The sequence below is a fragment of the Lithobates pipiens genome, unplaced genomic scaffold (genome assembly GCF_037356315.1).
Source record: "Lithobates pipiens isolate NorthernLeopardFrog02 unplaced genomic scaffold, aLitPip1_a1.2 Scaffold_13, whole genome shotgun sequence".
In the NCBI taxonomy this organism is placed as follows: Eukaryota; Metazoa; Chordata; class Amphibia; order Anura; family Ranidae; genus Lithobates; species Lithobates pipiens.
Window position 1 is genome coordinate 226479806 of NW_027507718.1, and position 20061 is coordinate 226499866.

Consider the following 20061-nt stretch of genomic DNA (forward strand, 5'->3'; position numbering starts at 1 on the left):
TCTAAGCAGCTGACATAAACGAAATACCAAAATTTGGGCTTTATAGAACAAGGCTTTTTATTCGAAATTTAACAATCAGGCTAGGTCTTTTCTGCATTTTCACACTTTGGTAGCAGGAGGGCCCAAGGCTACCACATTCTGACTCAGGAAATCATGGTGTCATCTTATGTACAGTGGATGTGCTGGCCGGATGTAATATTTCTGGTGGTACATGGACATAACCTTCAATATAATGTCTTCTTTGTATGCACATTTTTTAGCAATACACATTCAGAATTGTTTATAATGTGCCATGCAAGTCAGTGTTGTTTATGCCAGACTGAAGAGGTTTAGTCATGCCCTTTGTAAAACTGTACAGAATGAAAAGCTCACACAGGAAAAAACATTCTCTGCTGTTTTTGGTTAATGGACAAAAATAGTCTGATCCAATATTTGTGAGCAATATGACTCATGTGAGCATTGTCTGCAGTGACTTGGATAGGAGTGGGCAATATAGTGGTTTTAAAGAGTTGGGAGTAGTTTAGGGAACAAGCCTGGGTTCTCCTCAGTTCGTTTCTGCAGTTTTGATGCTGCAGTGATATCAGGTATGTTCTTTCTTTGTACCTTGCAGCCCTTCATATTTTCCTATATCCTTTTTGCACCCTTCCTACATTTGTTACATAGTTGATCAGGTTGTAAAAAGTTCATCTAGTTCAACCAAAAAAAAAAAAACACCATACAATTCCATATACACAATCCTATATCCACAGTTGACCCAAAGGAAGGGCGAAAAACCCCAGCAATGCATTACCTAATTTGCTACTGCAGGGCGAAAAATTCCTTCCTGATCCCCCAAGAAGCAATTGGATATTCCCTGGATCAACTTCACCTATAAATGTTAGCACCCAGTTATATTATATACACCTAGGAAAGAATCCAGGCCTTTTTTAAAGCAATCTACTAAGTTGGCCAGAACCACCTCTGGAGGGAGTTTATTGCACATTTTCACAGCTCTTACTGCAGAGAAACCTTTGGTTTTTTGGAGATGAAATCTCTTTTTCTCTTCTCAAGAGAAAATAGATTCACTTTCCTCATAGCTGAGCTCTTCCATGCCTCTTATCAGTTTGATTGCCCTTCTCTGCACTTTCTCCAGTTCCCTGATATCCATTTTGAGAACTGATGCCAAAAACTGATGAGGTCTTACTAATGCTAATACTTTGTACAGGGATAAAATGATATCTCTCTCTCTGGAGTCCATACCTCTCTTAATACAAGGAAGGACTTTGCTCGCTTTGGAAACCACAGCTTGGCATTGCATGCTATTATTAAGCTTATGATCTACCAAAACCCCCAAACCTCCACTATTTGTCCCCGAAAAGGGTGTGTGAAAACCCCATCCCCTTATATAAACGCATTGCAGCAGCATATTACCATAAGCCTTTGCCTGCACTTATCTATGCATGCTGTTCCATTTGGACAGCTCAACCGTAGTGCCCTCCTCAGCCCGTCCATTTCTTGGGGCTTGTTCAATAAGATCTCCTGGCCAGAAGACCGAGGTAGATAAGCCTAATAGAAATCTATGGGTATGTAATGCCAATGCATAGCCAGGAGAGAAAGCACATGTGGTGTGGGATGTAAATAAACAATGGAGAGTTGGATCTCTATAAGTATACATCTCCAGAGGGGGGGGGGGGGGTGGGATTGTTTAGCTTGTAGTGTAGAAGACCAAGGTAGATAAGCTTAATAGAAATCTATGGGTTTGTAATGCAAATGCGTAGCCAGGAGAGGAAGGACATGTGGTGTGGGATGTAAATAAACAATGGAGAGTCAGATCACAATAAGTATACATCTCCAGAGGGGTAGGGTGGGCTTGTTTAGCTTATGGCAAAGGGGCAAAAAAAATAAGTGCACCTTTCTGTAAAGCATAGCGCTTAACTTCCCTGATTTCAAGGGACTGCCCCTCATTTAGAACAACGTCCCTCTCTCCCTCTTTCTTCCTTATTTGTCCCTCATTTTGGTCTGATCTATATAGTTGTATATAAAATACACAATTTATGTTTCAATGTTTCCCAGTGCTAAACCTTTCATCCAATTTCTAAATTGCTGCATTTGCAAATTTCAAAAGCCAATATAAAGGAAAAGTAGATGTTAAAAAAGCACTTGTGGGTTTAACAAATCTTTTTTTTGTACAATTCTCCTTTAAGGGGGCATTACAGGGGGTGTGTCCTATGCCCACAAAATTTGCTAATAAATGTCCCTCGTTCCTGATAGTTGTGAGGTATGCTGTAAAGTGCAGTTATTGTTTAAAGGCATGATAGCTAATGGGTATCAGCAAACATGACCTGAGAAATGTGCACATTCGCAGCTGTAATGCTCATAATAAACTCATCTTAATATCTTACTATCTGTTCTAAGCAGATAATAAATAATATCAAGAACAGCAGGCAGCCTGTCTTGTGTTCTTGTATTCATAGAGAGGAGACAGTATAATTTACTTTGTAGATCATAGCCGCAAAAAACCAACTAGTCAAATTAAGGAGATTTATAAACACCCCATCAAACATAGCTGTAACCAATTATTACTGTAGAATGCCTTCTTGGTGTCAAAAATTAAAATAGCTTGCTTTGTGCTTGACATTGGATATAATTTATTCTGTTTCTAAACTGTTGAGACTTTAACCACGATATAGCTGAACGATGGCTGCAGCATGGACGGCTAGTTCTGGGAAGCTGTCATATGATGGTATGATCAATTTTTATAACGGGTAATTTTTAAAAATTTTTGGTCGTTATTCGTTTATTTAGCAAAAAAAAAAAAACCTAATGGTGATTAAACACCACCAAAAGAAAGCTATTTGTGTGAAAAAAATTATAAAATGTTTGCATGACCACGCAATTATCATTCAAAGGGCAACAGCGCTGAAAGCTGAAAATTGGCCTGGTCAGGAAGGTAATAAAAGTTACATAGTTACATAGTAGGCGAGTGTAGCACTGACCTTCAAAGGAGCTACTGTTTTTTTTTTGTTGGGCTTACCGTTACCTCACCTGCTTACTATGCCCATCTTAGGGGTCCGTTGTAGAGTGGATTAAAGAATGTTAGCTCTGACACTTAGTCCTTTCCTTTTTCCAAAGATTTATTTGAAAGAAACATGAAGTTTTGCATTAGAGGGATAGAGGGTTGTTAAGGGGGGGGTTCAGGTACCTTGTAATTGCGGGTTAGAGGTATTTCCTTGATCAGGAAGACAAACAGCTTCCACAGGCCTGAATCTAGCAATCACCGGATAGGCCTCTCTCACTGACCTAGCAGCCAGTGAGGTGCTCGAACAAAGTCTCTGCCACAGACTTGTCAATTCAATGAAATCGTTGTGCAATCCTCTGCCACAGGAAAGCACACCCAGCAACTTGTTGAGAAATTAAAGAGTTCGTACATTGTACCAGTTTCTTTCAGCCGATCCGGCGATACTGTGTGATAGGTGACCCGGGATGCGTCCTCCAACTGAGTCTTCAGGCTCTTCTAGAGATACCAGCTTTGTTGCTCAGTCCTCTCCTGAAAAAGTCCTCCCCTGGATCCTCCAGTCGCTTGGCTTCTCCCCGCAGGCAAGACAGCACAGGACCACCCCTGGATCGGTAGGCCACAAGACTTTTGGGCTCACCCTTTCCGTCACAAAGCCTCGGGCCAGCCGGCCCCAGACACAGAGACAGGCAGCACACACCTCAGGCCAGGCAGGCCATGAGGTCGGGATAACGAACGACAAAAATATGGCGCCTGTACCCTAAGTACCCTTACGCAGAAGACCACTCCCACCAGGCTGTTTCTGAGCAAAAGGGGTACACAATGCATTCAGCCTGTTGCATTTCCAACACTTACAGGTGGTGACAGCGACACCCACGGTCAAGTGGAAATTAGCACAACCCAGCCAAACTGGTACAGAAGCCAGAACTTTAGCATAATTAGTCTGAGCCAAACTGCAGCTTCAGACAAACTTAAATTTATAAAAATACTAGCATCAGTATTAAAAATGCCAGCGCTACACGAGATTGAGAAAAAAAAGACACAAATCCATCAAGTCCATACCAATGTGTGTAATTTTATGTCAGTATTACATTATATATCCCTATATGTTGTGGTCATTCAGGTGCTTATCTAATAGTTTTTTTTAATTATCAATGCTCCCCGCTAAAACCATTGCCTGTGGAAGGGAATTCCACATCCTAACCGCTCTTACAGTAAATAACCCTCTACGCAGTTTAAGGTTAAACCACTTTTCTTCTAATTTTAGTGAATGTCTGCATGTCTTATTAAATTCCCTTATGTGGAAATGTTTTATCCCTATTGTGAGGTCACCAGTACGGTATTTGTACATTGAAATCATATCCCTTTTCAAGCGTCTCTTCTCCAGAGAGAACTCAACCTATGACAACTGACCTTACTTTGTACAGTAAACGTTTATGGGGAATTGTATCAAATGCTTTTGCAAAATCCAAATACACCATGTCTACGGGCCTTCCTTTATCTAGATGGCAGCTCCCCTCCTCATAGAAGGTGAGGCATGAATCCATGCTGATTAGTGCTAATGATACACTTGTCATTGTTAAAATCTTGTATATAGTCACTTATCATCACCTCAAAGAGCTTGCATACAATTGATGTTAGGCGAACTGGTCTGTAATTCCCAGGGATGTATCTTGACCATTTTTTAAATATTGGTGTTACATTTGCTTTTCTCTAATCAGCTGGTACAATTCCAGTCAGTAGACTCAGGGTGCTTCCTGTGACGTGTCAAGAGGATAAAAATTTTAGTTTTGGTTACTGAAGCCCCCAAATTTCCTTGTGAAGGGAATAAATTCAATACTTTCTCCATCTCTCCACCCTTAGTAACCAGATTCCCTTCATCATTCTTTGTGGGACAATATGATATGACCTCCCTTTCTTACTATTTATGTACTTAAAGAATTTCTTGGGATTTTCCTTACTCTCCTCCGCTATGTGCCTTTCGTGTTCTATCTTAGCCACCCCGATTGCACCATTATATTTCTTGTTGCATTCTTTGTAAAGTTGGAATGCTGATTATGATCTCTCAGCCTCCTCCTTTGCTATTATATTAATTTTTACGTTGGAGTTAAGACACCCATGACATTTATTAGCACTTTTAAATTTATTTCCCATTGGGAATGCCCTCATTTAATATGCTCTTAAAGCATACCTATTTCTCTTCTGTGTTTTTTGTTCCTAAGAGTTTATTCCAATTTTTATCTTCTAGCAAGGCTCGTAGTTTAGGGAAGTTGGCTCTTTTGAAATTCGGTATCTTTGTATTCACCTTATGTTTCCTATTAGTGTGATTTATACTGAAGTTAATTGTCCTTTGATCTCTGTTTCCTAAATTTTCTACATCCGTGATCAAGTCTGTATTTTTGGTAATCAGTAGGTCTAATAACACTTTGTTTCTAGTTGGTGCGTTTACCATCTGACCCATGAAATTGTCCTGCAAGACATTTTGGAACTGGTGAGCCTTAGATGAATGCGCGGTTCCTTCCACTCAGTCTATGTCTGAATAATTTAAATCTCCCATTATGACGACACTTCCCATCCTTACCGCTAATCCAAATTGTGATAGGATGTCTGCCTCCACCTCCTCCCTCTGGTTAGGGGCCCTATAGCATACTACCAGTATTAATTTCCCTTTAGTTTCATCCCTTTATAGCTCTACACATAAGAAGTCCACCTCCTCCCTTGCTCCCTTAGTGATGTCATCTCTCACATTCACTTGTACATCATTTTTGATATATAGGCATACCCCTCCCCCTTTTTTACCCTCTCTATCCCTGCGATATAGGGAATACCCTTGAATGGTTGCCAGCCAATCAAGTGCCCAGTAGGCAAGTGGTTAAAGTAAAACTTTAAAGTAATAACGACAATGACAAAGTAATAATGTGCATATCTAAAGCAGTCTGTCGATAGTCATAACAACAGCAGCTTTTGTTTTACTCAGTCCCACTGTTGCAATGTTATTACCTGTTGATCCCGCAAGTAAAGCTGATGAATTTTCACTTCCTTTAATCGGGTTAGAATACTGTTTATTATCCAGTGAAATTGCTTAAAGCACAACTCTGGACACAGAAAATACCCTTGTAATTGGGCCCTTGACATTGTAAGGGTTAAATGTTTGCCTAGAAGTGGAAGAATAGGCTGCAATACTCCTTCAATCACTGCGCAATATGTTTATTCAGTATAAAAGTGTTCAATATAAAAATCAAGATGCCAACTTACAATCCGCTCATCTGTGTACTAGTCCACCAGACTTTTTAAATGAATGGACTCGCCCACACATGGAGTAAAGTCCGTGTAAAGTCCGTAGGGTTGTCGGGAAGAGGCCCTTGTCCTCATCAACATGGGGACAAGGTTCTTTGGGGTGGGAGGCAGCGCAGGGCACCCGCCTTCCCCAAAGCACCCACCCCCCATGTTGAGGGCACTTGGTCTGCTACGACTCAGGAGGGGGGCGCCCCCACGTCCTCAACCCCTTTTCTGACCGGCTGCGTGCTCAGATAAGGGTCTGGTGTGGATTTTGGGGGGACCCCCACGCCATTTTTTCAGCGTAGGGGTTCCCCTTTAAATCCATACCAGGCGACAGGGCTAGCAAGGTGTCAATCTCGCCGATGGAGGCAGTGACATTGACTTCCTTCGCTAGTCCCGTCTACCTGGAGTCACGTTCAAAATGAACGGGCTTTACTCTGTGTGTGGACAAGTCCGTTCATTTGAAAAGTCCGATCATGTGTGGACGTGTGTAGGCGGGTCCGCTTGTTTGGAAAGTCCGCCGGATGGTCTGATCGTGTGTACGTGGCATAGCACAATTTTTGTATCACATTTATTTTGCGCCAATGACATATTTTTATATATATATATGCTTTACAGCATTGTACATGTTTACTTAATAAAGAAATACTATTTTGGATGTCATCCTGAGCGCCGTCCATCCCTTTCCTTTTGCTGTAACATCGGATTTTTTATCCAGCAGTAATAGTTGGGAATTTAATTAGCAGACAAACCAAATCTAAAAGCCATAGGAAAGTTTCCATTTACAAAAAATAAAGCTAAAACTCTCTCCTGCTTACTTATTAACCATTGACAAAACAGTTTAATAGTATAGTTTGTGAGCTTCTTTTATATAATACCACACGGTATTGTCTTACAAGTTTAATAAATTGGCAAAACAGAGTGCACAAAAACACTTCAAAACCACAAACACTAGGACAATATGTGAGCACTTTTATAGGTAACAAACAGAAAAATATACAGTGCCTTGCAAAAGTATTCACCCCCTTGACTTTTTACCTATTTTGTTATATTACAGCCTTTAGTTCAATGTTTTTTTAATCTTAATTATATGTGATGTGCTTTGTCAGCATAATCTGTCTCCTGCAATGAACCAGTTGTATTTATTTATATTTATTTCATGATAGTCAGGGCACTGAAGGCATATCTGCAAGGGAAAACTAGGATCACCTGTCCTTTCAGCCAATTGGGTGACGGGTCTCAGGACCCACTTCCTGATTGGCTGGGAGCAGAATCAGTGTGACAATAATGAATATTTATTGGCCTTTACTGAGCCATTGGCTGCTCACCATTCCACAATGCAAGGACAGGCAGCAGCAAAAAAAGGTAAATTCTATGGCTAGGGGAAAGCACAGGCAGCAGAAAACATTAAACATAGGAACAAGTGGCCACAGACTGTCTGCCCTTCTCCAAATAAGGACTAAATCATATGTCTTCCTTACTGAAGAGTGGGTTGATCCTTCTTCAGGTACCCACACCACTGCCTGGTTGACATAGACACTTCTTATTCTGTCAAGCAGCAGGGTCCTCTCAGAGGATTGTAGTTGCACAATGATGTCATGACAAGCAGCCTGGTCAGCAAGGGCACATACTGCAGCCAGTGAGGGACATTGACAGCAGACTAAAAAAATCTGATGATTGCATTAAATGCTTTGCTGAATGATGGGACCTTTGGGGGTAGGGAATTGATATGTATCCAGAAATGGGCTTCCAATTGTAGAGTGCATATTGTGTTTAGCTGAAGCATGCTCAAAACTGATTTTAAAATGTGCCATAAAGATGCTAATAATATAGTTTTATGCAATGTTTGTAAATATACCTACGCACAGTAACATATGATGTTGTACCACTATATATATATATATATATATATATATATATATATATATATAAATATAAATATATATATATATATATATATATATATATATATATATATATATATATATATATATATATATATATATATATATACCACTATGCCACTATGCATATACTGACATTGGCATGTGTATCTGTCTTTTGCAGAGTCTCAATGCCTTGATTGTTCTTAAGATGAAGGTATGGAAGAAGACAGCTCCTGCTTTGATGCTCCTCTGCGCTGTGTTGTCTCTACTGGTCTGCACAGAAGTCTTCTTCCGGAGCTGGAAATTCAGTTCAGCCTCATCTCGGTCTGTAACAGGTTTGTCACTAAAAAGACAACGGAGATTCCCAAGAGCAACAGAACGCAAGCCACCAATGATTACCCAATGTAAGAGCAGTATCTTCATTCTAATCCGATCACGTACTTTGATTTCAATATACAAATCTTATCTTTTCTTAAAACTTTTTATTTCTTTAGGGATAATTCAAAATGTAGTGATATAAATGAATATTAAAGACCATTCTTCCATTAAAACATTTTGGGGGATGGCATGCTGATTTAGTACATTTTGGAAGACAGCATCCTCCTTCCGTATCAATGATTTGTGATAAACACAGTCACAACTTTGACAAATGAACATGGCATTAATTTAATGAATGGTGCACTTAGAACTTGGAAGTCAAATGCAAGTTTCCACCTGGCATTGAATGGAAAAAACAATTAACATAGATAGGACTTGGCAGTAACTCCAACTCTGACAGCAAATCTATTATCGTATTTACATTCAAATTAGGTGGTTTACTTTCATATACAAAAACCAGACTGAAATCTCAAACAAGGGCCAGTCACCCATCACTTTTGCTTTGAAGAAGACAGATAGCCTGAAGAAGCAAAAGTGTTTTTGAATCACTTTGTTCATAATCTATACTAGAATATTTACAGCACATATTAGTTTAATGCTAGTGCAGTGAGACTGAACTTCTGTGGTTCAGAAATTTTGGTGACCCAGTGCTACAGCACAAAAGGTGTAAAAGTATACAAGAATGCTTTTACATAAAATAGATTATAAAATGTATCGGCCATGTAGGTTAACTTAAGCAGACCTTTCCTCTTCTCACTAAAAATCACATCAGCATACATCTCTGCAACACGTTTCTGTGGTGTCAGGAAAGCGATTTTGCATGCATTCCCGACACACACAAATTTGAACGCAGGATAAATGTCTTAGTTACATTGGTGGTCAGTGTAAATCTTCTCATTACATTGGGGCTTGGTGTACAATCCTTTCATTTACACTAGTGGCCAGTGTGAAGGCCCTTATATTGGTGGTCATTGTAAATCCCTCCTTACATTGGTGGTTACTGTGAATGCTTCTATTACATTAGTGGTCAGTGTAAATCCCCATTACATTAGTGGTCAATGTAAATGCTCATTACATGGGTGGCCATTCTAGAAACTCCTCTTTAAATTGGTAATCGGGAAAAAAAAACTTCCATTTGTGGTCAGTTTTGAATTATCCCTTACATTGGTGGTCCATGTAGTAGCCCCCTTTATATTGGTAGTGAGTGTAAATCCCCCCCTTTCATTGGTGGCCAGTGTAGAAATCCCCCTTTATTGGTTGTCGATGTAAAATCCCCCATTACATTGGTTGTCAGTGTAAATTCTTCATTACATTGGTGATCACTCAGCATACATTTCCCTTTATATTGGGGATAAGTTCGAAATTGCCCTTACACTGGTGGCCAGTGTAAATCTCCATTTACATTGGTCGTCAGTGCAAATCCCCCCTAACATTGGTAGTCAGTGTAAAAGTGTCACCTTACATTGGTGGTCAGTACAAATCTCCTTGACAATGGTTGTCAGTGTAAATTCTCCTTTACATGGGGGTCATTTTATTTTCCCCCTTACACTGGTGGTTGGTGTAAATTCTCCTATTACATTTATGTCAGTGTAGAAATACCTCTTTATATTAGTGGGTGGCATAATATTCCCCATTACATGATGATCAGTGCAAATTCCCCCTCACACTGGTGATCAGTGTAAATCCCCCCTCACACTGTTGATCAGTGTAAATCCCCCCTCACATTGGTGGTCATTGTAAATTCCCCAATACATTGGTGGTCAGTGTAGAATCCCCCACTTTATACTTGCCAAAGATTTCCAGCTTTTCTATACATGATTCAGAATTTGTCCCCAGGGTACTGCATCATAACTTATGCAATCCCTCCACCACTGACACTGATCCCATCAACCCCTCAAAATTGCAACTCATCTCAACCCCCCCCCCCCCCCCCCCCACACACACACACACCATTGCCACTGATCCCAGGACTCCTAGGATCCCTAGGAGTTTTCTGTCTATTGATGGGTCCCATCACCTCCCCAGTCCATGGTGTGCAGGCAGTGAGGAGATGATGTGCTGTAACCTTTAGCAACCAATCAGTGAGCAGTAATAATGAGTACTAACCTCTAGCAACAAATTAGTGTGTAATATGGATGTCCAGTAGTGGTATTGATGTACAGTAATCTCTAGCAACCAATCAACAAGCAGAAGTCATGTGCTGTAACTTCTAGCAAATAATCAGTGAGTCATAATGATACAGTGTAACCTCTGGCAACCAATCACAATCGCTGCTTGATCTGATTCAGGAAACTTATTTTGAGTCGAGCTGCTATATATTGTATGTCTCTGAGCAGGTGGAGAGCGAGATTGCGTGGAGGGGGGGGGGAATGTCTGCCCAGGGTCCAAAAAGGGTTAAAACCGCCCGCAAAACTTTTCACCGTCCTGCCAGCGCACCGCTCCAGTGTGAAAGCCGGAGGGTGAAAGGGGCAAGTTTTTTTCAGGCGCTACACAGGCGCTATTTTTAGCGCTGTAGCACCTGAAAACTGCCTCAGTGTGAAAGGGGCCTAAAAGTTAAGACATACCGTCTGTAAATTAATCACCCAATGTGCAGAGCTCAGAGGTCAAGGCCATCAATTCCACGGTGTGGTGTGAAAGGGTGTTGTATATAAAGCAGAATAACCTAAAGAAATTTGGGGCGTTATGGAATCCTTGGCTGAGTGAGATGGGCCTAGCTCCCGCTTGGCGGGTATATCCCCGGTGGGGGGGGCTGCGGGTTCTCTCGCCCCCCCTGTTGGCCTAGCTTCCGGGCGCGCTGCCCCCCTTTTGCTCCCGGCGTTGTCTCTCTTCCAGCCAGTTAAATATCATCAGAACTGGAGTGGTTGGTGCTAACAGTGTGTGCTCATTAAGGGGGTGGGTTGGGTGGGGATTTTCCGGGGGGGGGGGTAAAAATGTAAACTTGTTATAACTTAAATGTTGTGTAAGTCTTGTCCTTGCGATGTCAAGCTTGTGATGATGTGAATACTCATGTTAATTTTGTGTCGAAAAAGTTAATAAAAATAATTGAAAAAAAAAATGGAATGTGCAGAGCTAAACTTCACACAAAACCCATGTCAACACTGCAAACAATTCTAACAAAAATAATAATGTAAATGTGATAATATAGAATGATTCTTTTGCAAACCAGTGCCCAATGTATATGTCAGAAAAATAAATTGTGAACAGATATCAAAATGAATCCATAAATTAATCAGTCCATGCAGTAAAGAAGTGATAACTCTCCTTCCAAAAATGTAAATGAAATCCCAATATGCAAGTTTAATTCTCTGCCACCATCAGAGAGGTTAAAGATAGACCTTCATTTAAGACCTTTAAATTATAAAAATGTCTGTTCCCTTTAAAGCCAGGATCAGCTGGACACCTGGCACACTGGTTCTTAAATGTAAATATATTAATTTTAGTACACATATGTAAAATATTGGATCCATTAAAGCTGCTTAATTTATGCATAACTAATTAAAACTTACTTAATAAACAAATCTCTTTGTTTTTGGCATGTAAATATATAAATCCTTTCACCCTTACAATAAATACAATTAAATTGTACCACCAATGAAAAATAATATATATATATATATATATATATATATATATATATATATATATATATATATATATACAGTGCCTTGCGAAAGTATTCAGCCCCCTTGAACTTTTCAACCTTTTGCCACATTTCAGGCTTCAAACATAAAGATATAAAATTTTTATTTTTTGTGAAGAATCACCAACAAGTGGGACACAATTGTGAAGTGGAACGAAATCTATTGGATTTTTGAAACTTTTTTAACTAATAAAAAAATGAAAAGTGGGGCGTGCAAAATTATTCTTCCCCTTGCGTTAATACTTTGTAGAGCCACCTTTTGCTGCGATTACAGCTGCAAGTCGCTTGGGGTATGTCTCTATCAGTTTTGCACATCGAGAGACTGAAATTCTTGCCCATTCTTCCTTGCAAAACAGCTCGAGCTCAGTGAGGTTGGATGGAGAGCGTTTGTGAACAGCAGTTTTCAGCTCTTTCCACAGATTCTCGATTGGATTCAGGTCTGGACTTTGACTTGGCCATTCTAACACCTGGATACGTTTATTTGTGAACCATTCCTTTGTAGATTTTGCTGTATGTTTGGGATCATTGTCTTGTTGGAAGATAAATCTCCATCCCAGTTTCAGGTCTTTTTCTGACTCCAACAGGTTTTCATCCAGAATGGTCCTGTATTTGGCTGCATCCATCTTCCCCTCAATTTTAACCATCTTCCCTGTCCCTGCTGAAGAAAAATAGGCCCAAACCATGATGCTGCCACCACCATGTTTGACAGTGGGGATGGTCTGTTGAGGGTGATGAGCTGTGTTGCTTTTACGCCAAACATATCGTTTTGCATTGTGGGCAAAAAGTTCAATTTAGGTTTCATCTGACCAGAGCACCTTCTTCCACATGTTTGGTGTGTCTCCCAGGTGGCTTGTGGCAAACTTTAGACAAGACTTTTAATGGATATCTTTGAGAAATGGCTTTCTTCTTGCCACTCTTCCATAAAGGCCAGATTTGTGCAGTGTACGACTGATTGTTGTCCTATGGACAGACTTTCCCACCTCAGCTGTAGTTCTCTGCAGTTCATCCAGAGTGATCATGGGCCTCTTGGCTGCATCTCTGATCAGTCTTCTCCTTGTCTGAGCTGAAAGTTTAGAGGGACGGCCAGGTCTTGGTAGATTTGCAGTGGTCTGATACTCCTTCCATTTCAAAATGATCGCTTGCACAGTGCTCATTGGGATGTTTAAAGCTTGGGAAATCTTTTTGTATCCAAATACGGCTTTAAACTTCTCCACAACAGTATTACGGACCTGCCTGGTGTGTTCCTTGGTTTTCATGATGCTCTCTGCGCTTTCAACAGAACCCTGAGACTATCACAGAGCAGGTGCATTTATACAGAGACTTGATTACACACAGGTGGATTCTATTTATCACCATCAGTCATTTAGGACAACATTGGATCATTGAGAGATCCTCACTGAACTTCTGGAGTGAGTTTGCTGCACTGAAAGTAAAGGGGCCGAATAATTTTGCATGCACCACTTTTCAGTTTTTTATTTGCTAAAAAAGTTTAAATTATCCAATAGATTTCGTTCCACTTCACAATTGTGTCCCACTTGTTGGTGATTCTTCACAAAAAATTCGAATTTTATATCTTTATGTTTGAAGCCTGAAATGTGGTAAAAGGTTGAAAAGTTCAAGGGGCCCGAATACTTTCGCAAGGCACTGTATATATGTATATATATATATATATATATATATATATATATATATATATATGTATATATGTATATATATATATATATATGTATATATATATATATATATAAAACCACCCAAACTATAGGCATGCTTACATAATATGTTATCGGCCTACATGCAAAATTGTCATGGTCAGTGGTCAGGTTTGGGGGTCAATAACTATAGCAGTAGAGATGCTCCCACCAACCAGCTGCATATGTGCAGTAGCAGGTCATCCGGGCGGATGAAATGGGCTCATCTGAGGTGCAGAGTCTAAACACTAACTGGTTTTCACCAGAGCGCCTGATTGTGGTGATAAGTTTCACTGCATGTTGGTACCAGGTCACAGTTGTCAGGATCACCCCAACAGGAGGTAAGCAAGCTGGAGTTCAGTACCAAATATAGCAGGTAGAGATCAAGCAGAAGCATAGTCAGAAAATAAGCCAAAGGTCAGTAACAAGTGGTCACAGGTTGGGATTAAGCAAAAGCATAGTTGAGAAACAAGCCAAAAAGTTGGTAACGAGTGGTAGCAGAGATGACCGGAGTGACAAGAGCAAGATATTCCTTGCAGAGAACATAATCATTTGGAAAACAGGATGTGCAAAATTATGACTTAAATAGTAAGTTCATGGGAAGAGCAAGGAGTTCAATGTTCAGCAGAAACAACCAATAAGGCAGATTTATCCAATAGATCAGATAGTGTGCACCCTAGCATCTCAGGTGGCTCAGCCAGATGAGACATCGCCAGACACAGCAGAGGCTGTAGGTTCAGACCCAGGTCCTGATGAAAACTGGAAGTCATAAGGAGTTGTCTCCCTAAAATGTTTGAGCTTATGCCCAAACTGTTCATGTTCAGGAGCTAGTGAGAGAAAAAGGATACGCAAGTGACTTTTGTGCTGTAATAACCCCAAACTAAAAGAAAAAAACGGAAAATTGTATCATACTTACCGTAATTTTCCTTAACTGGTGCCTATCCATGGCAGCATACCTGTGACAAGCCCTGCCCCCGACTCCTCCCCTCAGAATAGTGAATTCATTATAAAAGAGAGAACCACCCCCCCCCCAGCATTCTCCTGTTACATCGAATACCAAGGAAGGGAATGCATGCTGCCATGGATAGGCACCAAGACAGGAAAATTACGGTAAGTATGATACAATTTTCCGCTTTCCTGGTGCCTCCATGGCAGCATACCTGTGATAAAATAAATAGCTACAAAAACTGGGTGGGTAATACCTATAAAGAAAAAATATATTAAGGAATCAAGAGAGATGACTCAATTATCCCCCTTTCAAACTCCACTAAGGAGAGTACCCCTGGATCAAATGCTATAACTTCGCATGAACGTGCCCTGAGATTTTTCCAAGTAGCCGCTCTGCCCATTGTTTCCAGAGAGACGTTGTTGCCCAGGATGAAAAAGCTGCCCTTGATGAGTGGGTTCTAACTGCCAGAGGATCCAACCTTCTAGCCCTATACGCCTCTTAACCAGCTTACAAATCCTGGAGGCAATTGTTCTTGAGGCCATTTCCTACCCTTCTGATCTCACCCCAAGGGAGTATGCACAAAATGCTTGATTCTCCAAAGGGTGCTGTAGGCAACATTTTAGGACTCTGGAAATGTCCAAACCTTGCAAAGACCCTGATCGTGCAACTGGAAGGACCCATGCTTCCAAGAGAGTTACCTCCTTGTCTTTCCTAATGGCCGTTTGCTGTAAACCCAGTTTCTTATATTGCTAACCATGAATGTCAACTCTTCCTGGTAGCCGGACTATACCTAGGAGACTATGGGCACCATTCAGGTAAGAGGTTTTCCTTACAGGTGTATGAGAATTTAACTATGGGATTTTTACCATTCAGTCCCTCTGGCTTAGCCGCCATAAAGCATTGGCCTAAATTGGTTCCTTGGCACTTATCTCTTAGCAGGCAAACCCCCAAATGTACCCTGACGACCCTTAAAGGGTTGTCACATCTATTGTATATGCGGGAAACCCCCTCTTGGGCAGCGTTTCCATTGGCTTGACTCCAAAGCCACAACAAAGAAGTGTAGGCCCCTTTTCAAAATCGATGAATTTCCAAGATGCATAGATGGGGACGAGTGCCATTGAGATTAATGGGCTATAACAGTGAGAGTAGCCCAGGAAGGTACCTTGGGGAAGAAAAATCCTGCCCTGTTTGCAATTCCACTCTTATCCCCGGAACAGGATATGTGCACATCTTCTGCCTCCAAATGCTTGCACTTCCGAAGTCCTACTTCCAGAATTTACCACCAACTGAAAGGTAGTCATTGATGGGAGGATTCTGATGGGGCAAAAGGCTGAGCCATCCGACCGCCCAAGATAAAGGGCAGATTCCAAGAAAGCTTTACAGATGGACGAATTTTTTTTTTTTACTGCTTTGAAGATTTGGATGAAAGCCAAGTCTTCTCCCCCATCTCTCTTGCCGCTATAGAAATAGCTGCTATCTACGCCTCCAGAGAACTTGGTCTGAGACGAGGATATGGGCTGTTTGTACAAAAAAATCAAGAAGAGCACTCAGCCAAGCACAAAATGTAGGACTATTGTTCTAATATTGGAAACCGCTGCTCCCCAAAAGACCCTCAGAAGGGGCTCCCCTCTTAGCAGCCTAAGGAAGGGGACTGGGAGAGGCCGGAATATATGGCAGAGGAAAAGACACACACTAACACTAGCCATCAGGTATGAGGAAAAAAAGGAGAATGCTAGGGGGGTGTGGTTCTCTCTTTTATAATTAATTCACTATCCTGAGGGGAGGAGTCCAGGGCGGAGCTTATCACAGGTATGCTGCTTCGGAGGCACCAGGAAAATGTATTGCCCTATTGAAACAGAACGGAAACAAAATGCATAATCACTAAATTACCCCCCTTACCCCACCCCAAAAGAAAAGCCCATAAAATGACTGCTGCTCACAAATCAACCCCAAACTAAAATACGTTTTTAAAAAGTAGAGAAAATACAAAAATTCAAAGAAAAAAAAAAACACAGCTGAGGGGTTACATGCTAAAGGAAAAGCAATCTCTTGTTGATTTACAATATTTAATCCTTAAAGGGACTTTCTGGGTTCAGTAGGTTCAATAAAAGAAGAAATAATTGACCTCATCCCTATAATACACAGAATTCAAGCACAGTTACACACTAAATCACTTAATCCACTAAACCACACAAATCTCTCTCTATTGAACACTCTCCCCTTCCTTTCACTATCATCAACTTCAACACAATGGGGTTGATTTGCTGTGCATGGTAGCCAATCAGCTTCTAACTTCAGCTGTTCAATTAAGCTTTGGCAATAAAACCTGGAAGCTGATTGGTTTTTATGCAGAGGTGCACAAGATTTTGCACTCTCCAGGTTCAGTAAATAACCCCAACTAAGACTATAAGGTTGATTTACTAAGGACAAACAGGCTGTTCACTTTGCAAGGGAAAATGCGTATACAAGGAAATTTCCCCCAGAGCTTAGGGAATGTTTGTAAAATGTCACTTTACAAACACTACCCAATCATGTGCAAGGAAAATTTAAAGCGGTTGTATACCCGCTGAATTTTTATTTATTTTTCTCACCTGCAAAGGAAAAGGCATAATGAGCTAGTATGCACCGCATACTAGCTCAGTATGAAATACTTACCTTAGAACGAGGCCCCGACATCTGGCCTGATCCACACCGAGAGAGCTGACATGTTCCCTCTGCGTTTCTTGCGGGTATGATGGCTCCGGCGCTGTGTGCAGGAGATCTCTCTCCGGCAGGGTCCGGCGTCTTCCGGACTTTCAGCTGAGAATCCCCTGTGCACATGTGCCGCTGCAGTCAGTGGCGCATTGCGAGGAGAATATCTCCTAAACCATACAGGTTTAGGAGATATTTTTTTACCTACAGGTAAGTCTTATTATAGGATTTTCTGTAGGTAAAAGTCCCAAATTTGACTATACAACCACTTTAAAACACAGCATTTTTGTGAATGACTAGATGATGGAAGTCAGCATAGCTTCACCTCATTCACTAGGATCTGGAGAAAAGTCCCTTGTAAAGTGCAACTTCTCTTGAAAATTGAACAGCCTAATTGCTTTTATTTAATCAACCCTAATTGCTACTTTCAGCCTCCTATCCCCTTCCATTATAGTGTGGTTATTCACCTCCAATAACTTTTTTTTATGCTGTGTAGATGTTGGCCAGGGTCAAGGGTGTGCAGGTCATTATGGGTCAGCACCAAAATTCAAAAATAATTAATTTGAGCAAAATTAGAAAATTCGAATCACGTCCCTGTACCTCTTACAATAGGACAGGCACCAAGGGAAATCTCCTTACTAAAGACACAAACATCAGTAAAAACCTTCAGTGCAACCAAATGTTCCAGTGTGTCCCGAGCTAACTTTACAATGGACGTTACTGTTAGTGATGATGGTCAAATGTTGATGATGCCCAAATATTTGCATCTGTCTGATCTATTAAGAAACACCCAGTTTAGGAATCCCAGCAATGGTGATTCACAAACTGAATGTTTCTCTATAGATTGGACAATGCATATGTTAAAAAAAAAAATGCAACAGATCAAAGCTTTGCCTGGCGTAAGAATTGATTTGCTCACTACTAGTTGCTGTTTTTGATTATCGAAAGTGTTTTACAAATGTTTTGAAAGTGTAGAAACTCAATATGCTGTGAAGATATTATCCAACCAGTCAGGTAATAAAGGACCACATCAAATTACAGTGAGTCTCCTTACAAACAACCACTTGGTCTACATCTATCTGCTCCCCAGGCCCTATCTGGTGGTTTTAATTTAAAGAACATTGGGAATGTTCTCCTGCATTGCAGGAAACAGTGTTCCTTTGATCAAAGGTATCATACCCCTTTCATTGACATACAGACCTTTAACCCTTTCTTAGGCATTGATACCCACAACAGTTTACTTCTCAAATTTCTTGCCTTAAGAATTAAGAGAATGTTAAGCCACCCAAAAGAAATGACAGGGTTAAATACTTTACATAGTTTGTTGCTGCAATGGTTTTATTCCCAGATGTCACTTTACAATCCAATTTCATTTTACACCTGGGAGTAATAAATGAAAGCTAATATTTTTTTTATGCAGCGGATCTGCATATGTCCTGGATAATAAATTCTGTATTTTTATGGCACTGGTATAAAATGTTTGTAGGATCTGCATATTGAGGTGTTAAGTTGACACCAAGAGACATAGTTGAGTACTTAAAAGGATAATAACCTGGGTTATAAGGAACAGTAACATTGAGCAATGGTAGAGATTAAATTAAGGAATTACAGTAAATAATAGTGTGAGTTGTAGAAAGAAGTTATAAAAAGCCACTCTGTTATACAGATGGCTTGTGTGGGGTATTATAAAAAAAAGGTGTTTAAAACTATGGGAAATGATTGTAGTACAGGGGAAGGGACTAACTGAATGATAATAGGTACAAAATGAAAAGAGAAATTGAAGGGCAAGGTTATTGCTCTGAATGTTTTATAACAATGAACTCTAAAAAGGAGTTTTGTTTGCTGTGCATAAATGCACATGATTGCTGTTTATAGTAGCTAGTAAATTATGTGCGTAGATCAGTATTGCTTATCTGGCAGTATAAGGACCTCATGCATTCCTTCACTACACCCAAACTGACAGTACAAATTAAAAAGAAAACGTATGTAAAAAATCGTTTTATATAGAAGAAATAAAAAAAGCGATAGAAAATCTACCACCAGGGAAAAGCCCGGGCCCGGACGGCCTAACAAATGCGTATTATAAAAAATGTATTAACATTCTGATTACACCACTATGCAATTATTTTAACAAAATTACAGCTACCAATCTGTTACCCCCAGAAGAATTAATGGCTTTTGTGACAATAATACCAAAACCTGGGAAAGACCCACAATACTGTGCAAATTATAGACCTATTTCCCTTTAAAATTGAGACACTAAACTACTAGCAAAGATATTAGCAACTATATTGCAGGACAAAGTAACACAGCTAGTACATTTTGATCAAACAGGGTTCATGATGGGATGAGAAACAAAAGATAATACTATCCGAGCCCTTCATGTGCTGTATTGGATTCAGAACGGACCCAAAAAGACACCAAGGGTAGTGCTATCAATGGACGCCAAAAAAGGCATTTGATAGAGTAAACTGGACATTTATGATGGAAGTACTAAAGGGAATAGGTCTGGGAAAACGGATGATGGGGTGGGTATCCGCATTATACGCGGGCCC

At 40.4% G+C, this 20061-nt stretch overlaps 1 protein-coding gene across 1 annotated transcript in view; it reads left to right on the top strand.

Moving 5' to 3' along the window:
* NRTN (neurturin) overlaps positions 1 to 20061 on the top strand; it is a 213683-nt gene that overhangs the window by 174467 nt on the left and 19155 nt on the right. Inside the window, exon 2 of the mRNA XM_077476280.1 lies at positions 8339 to 8561. Coding sequence (XP_077332406.1) covers positions 8366 to 8561 — 196 coding nt within the window. The 5' untranslated portion in view covers positions 8339 to 8365. The remainder of the gene's footprint in view (positions 1 to 8338; positions 8562 to 20061) is intronic.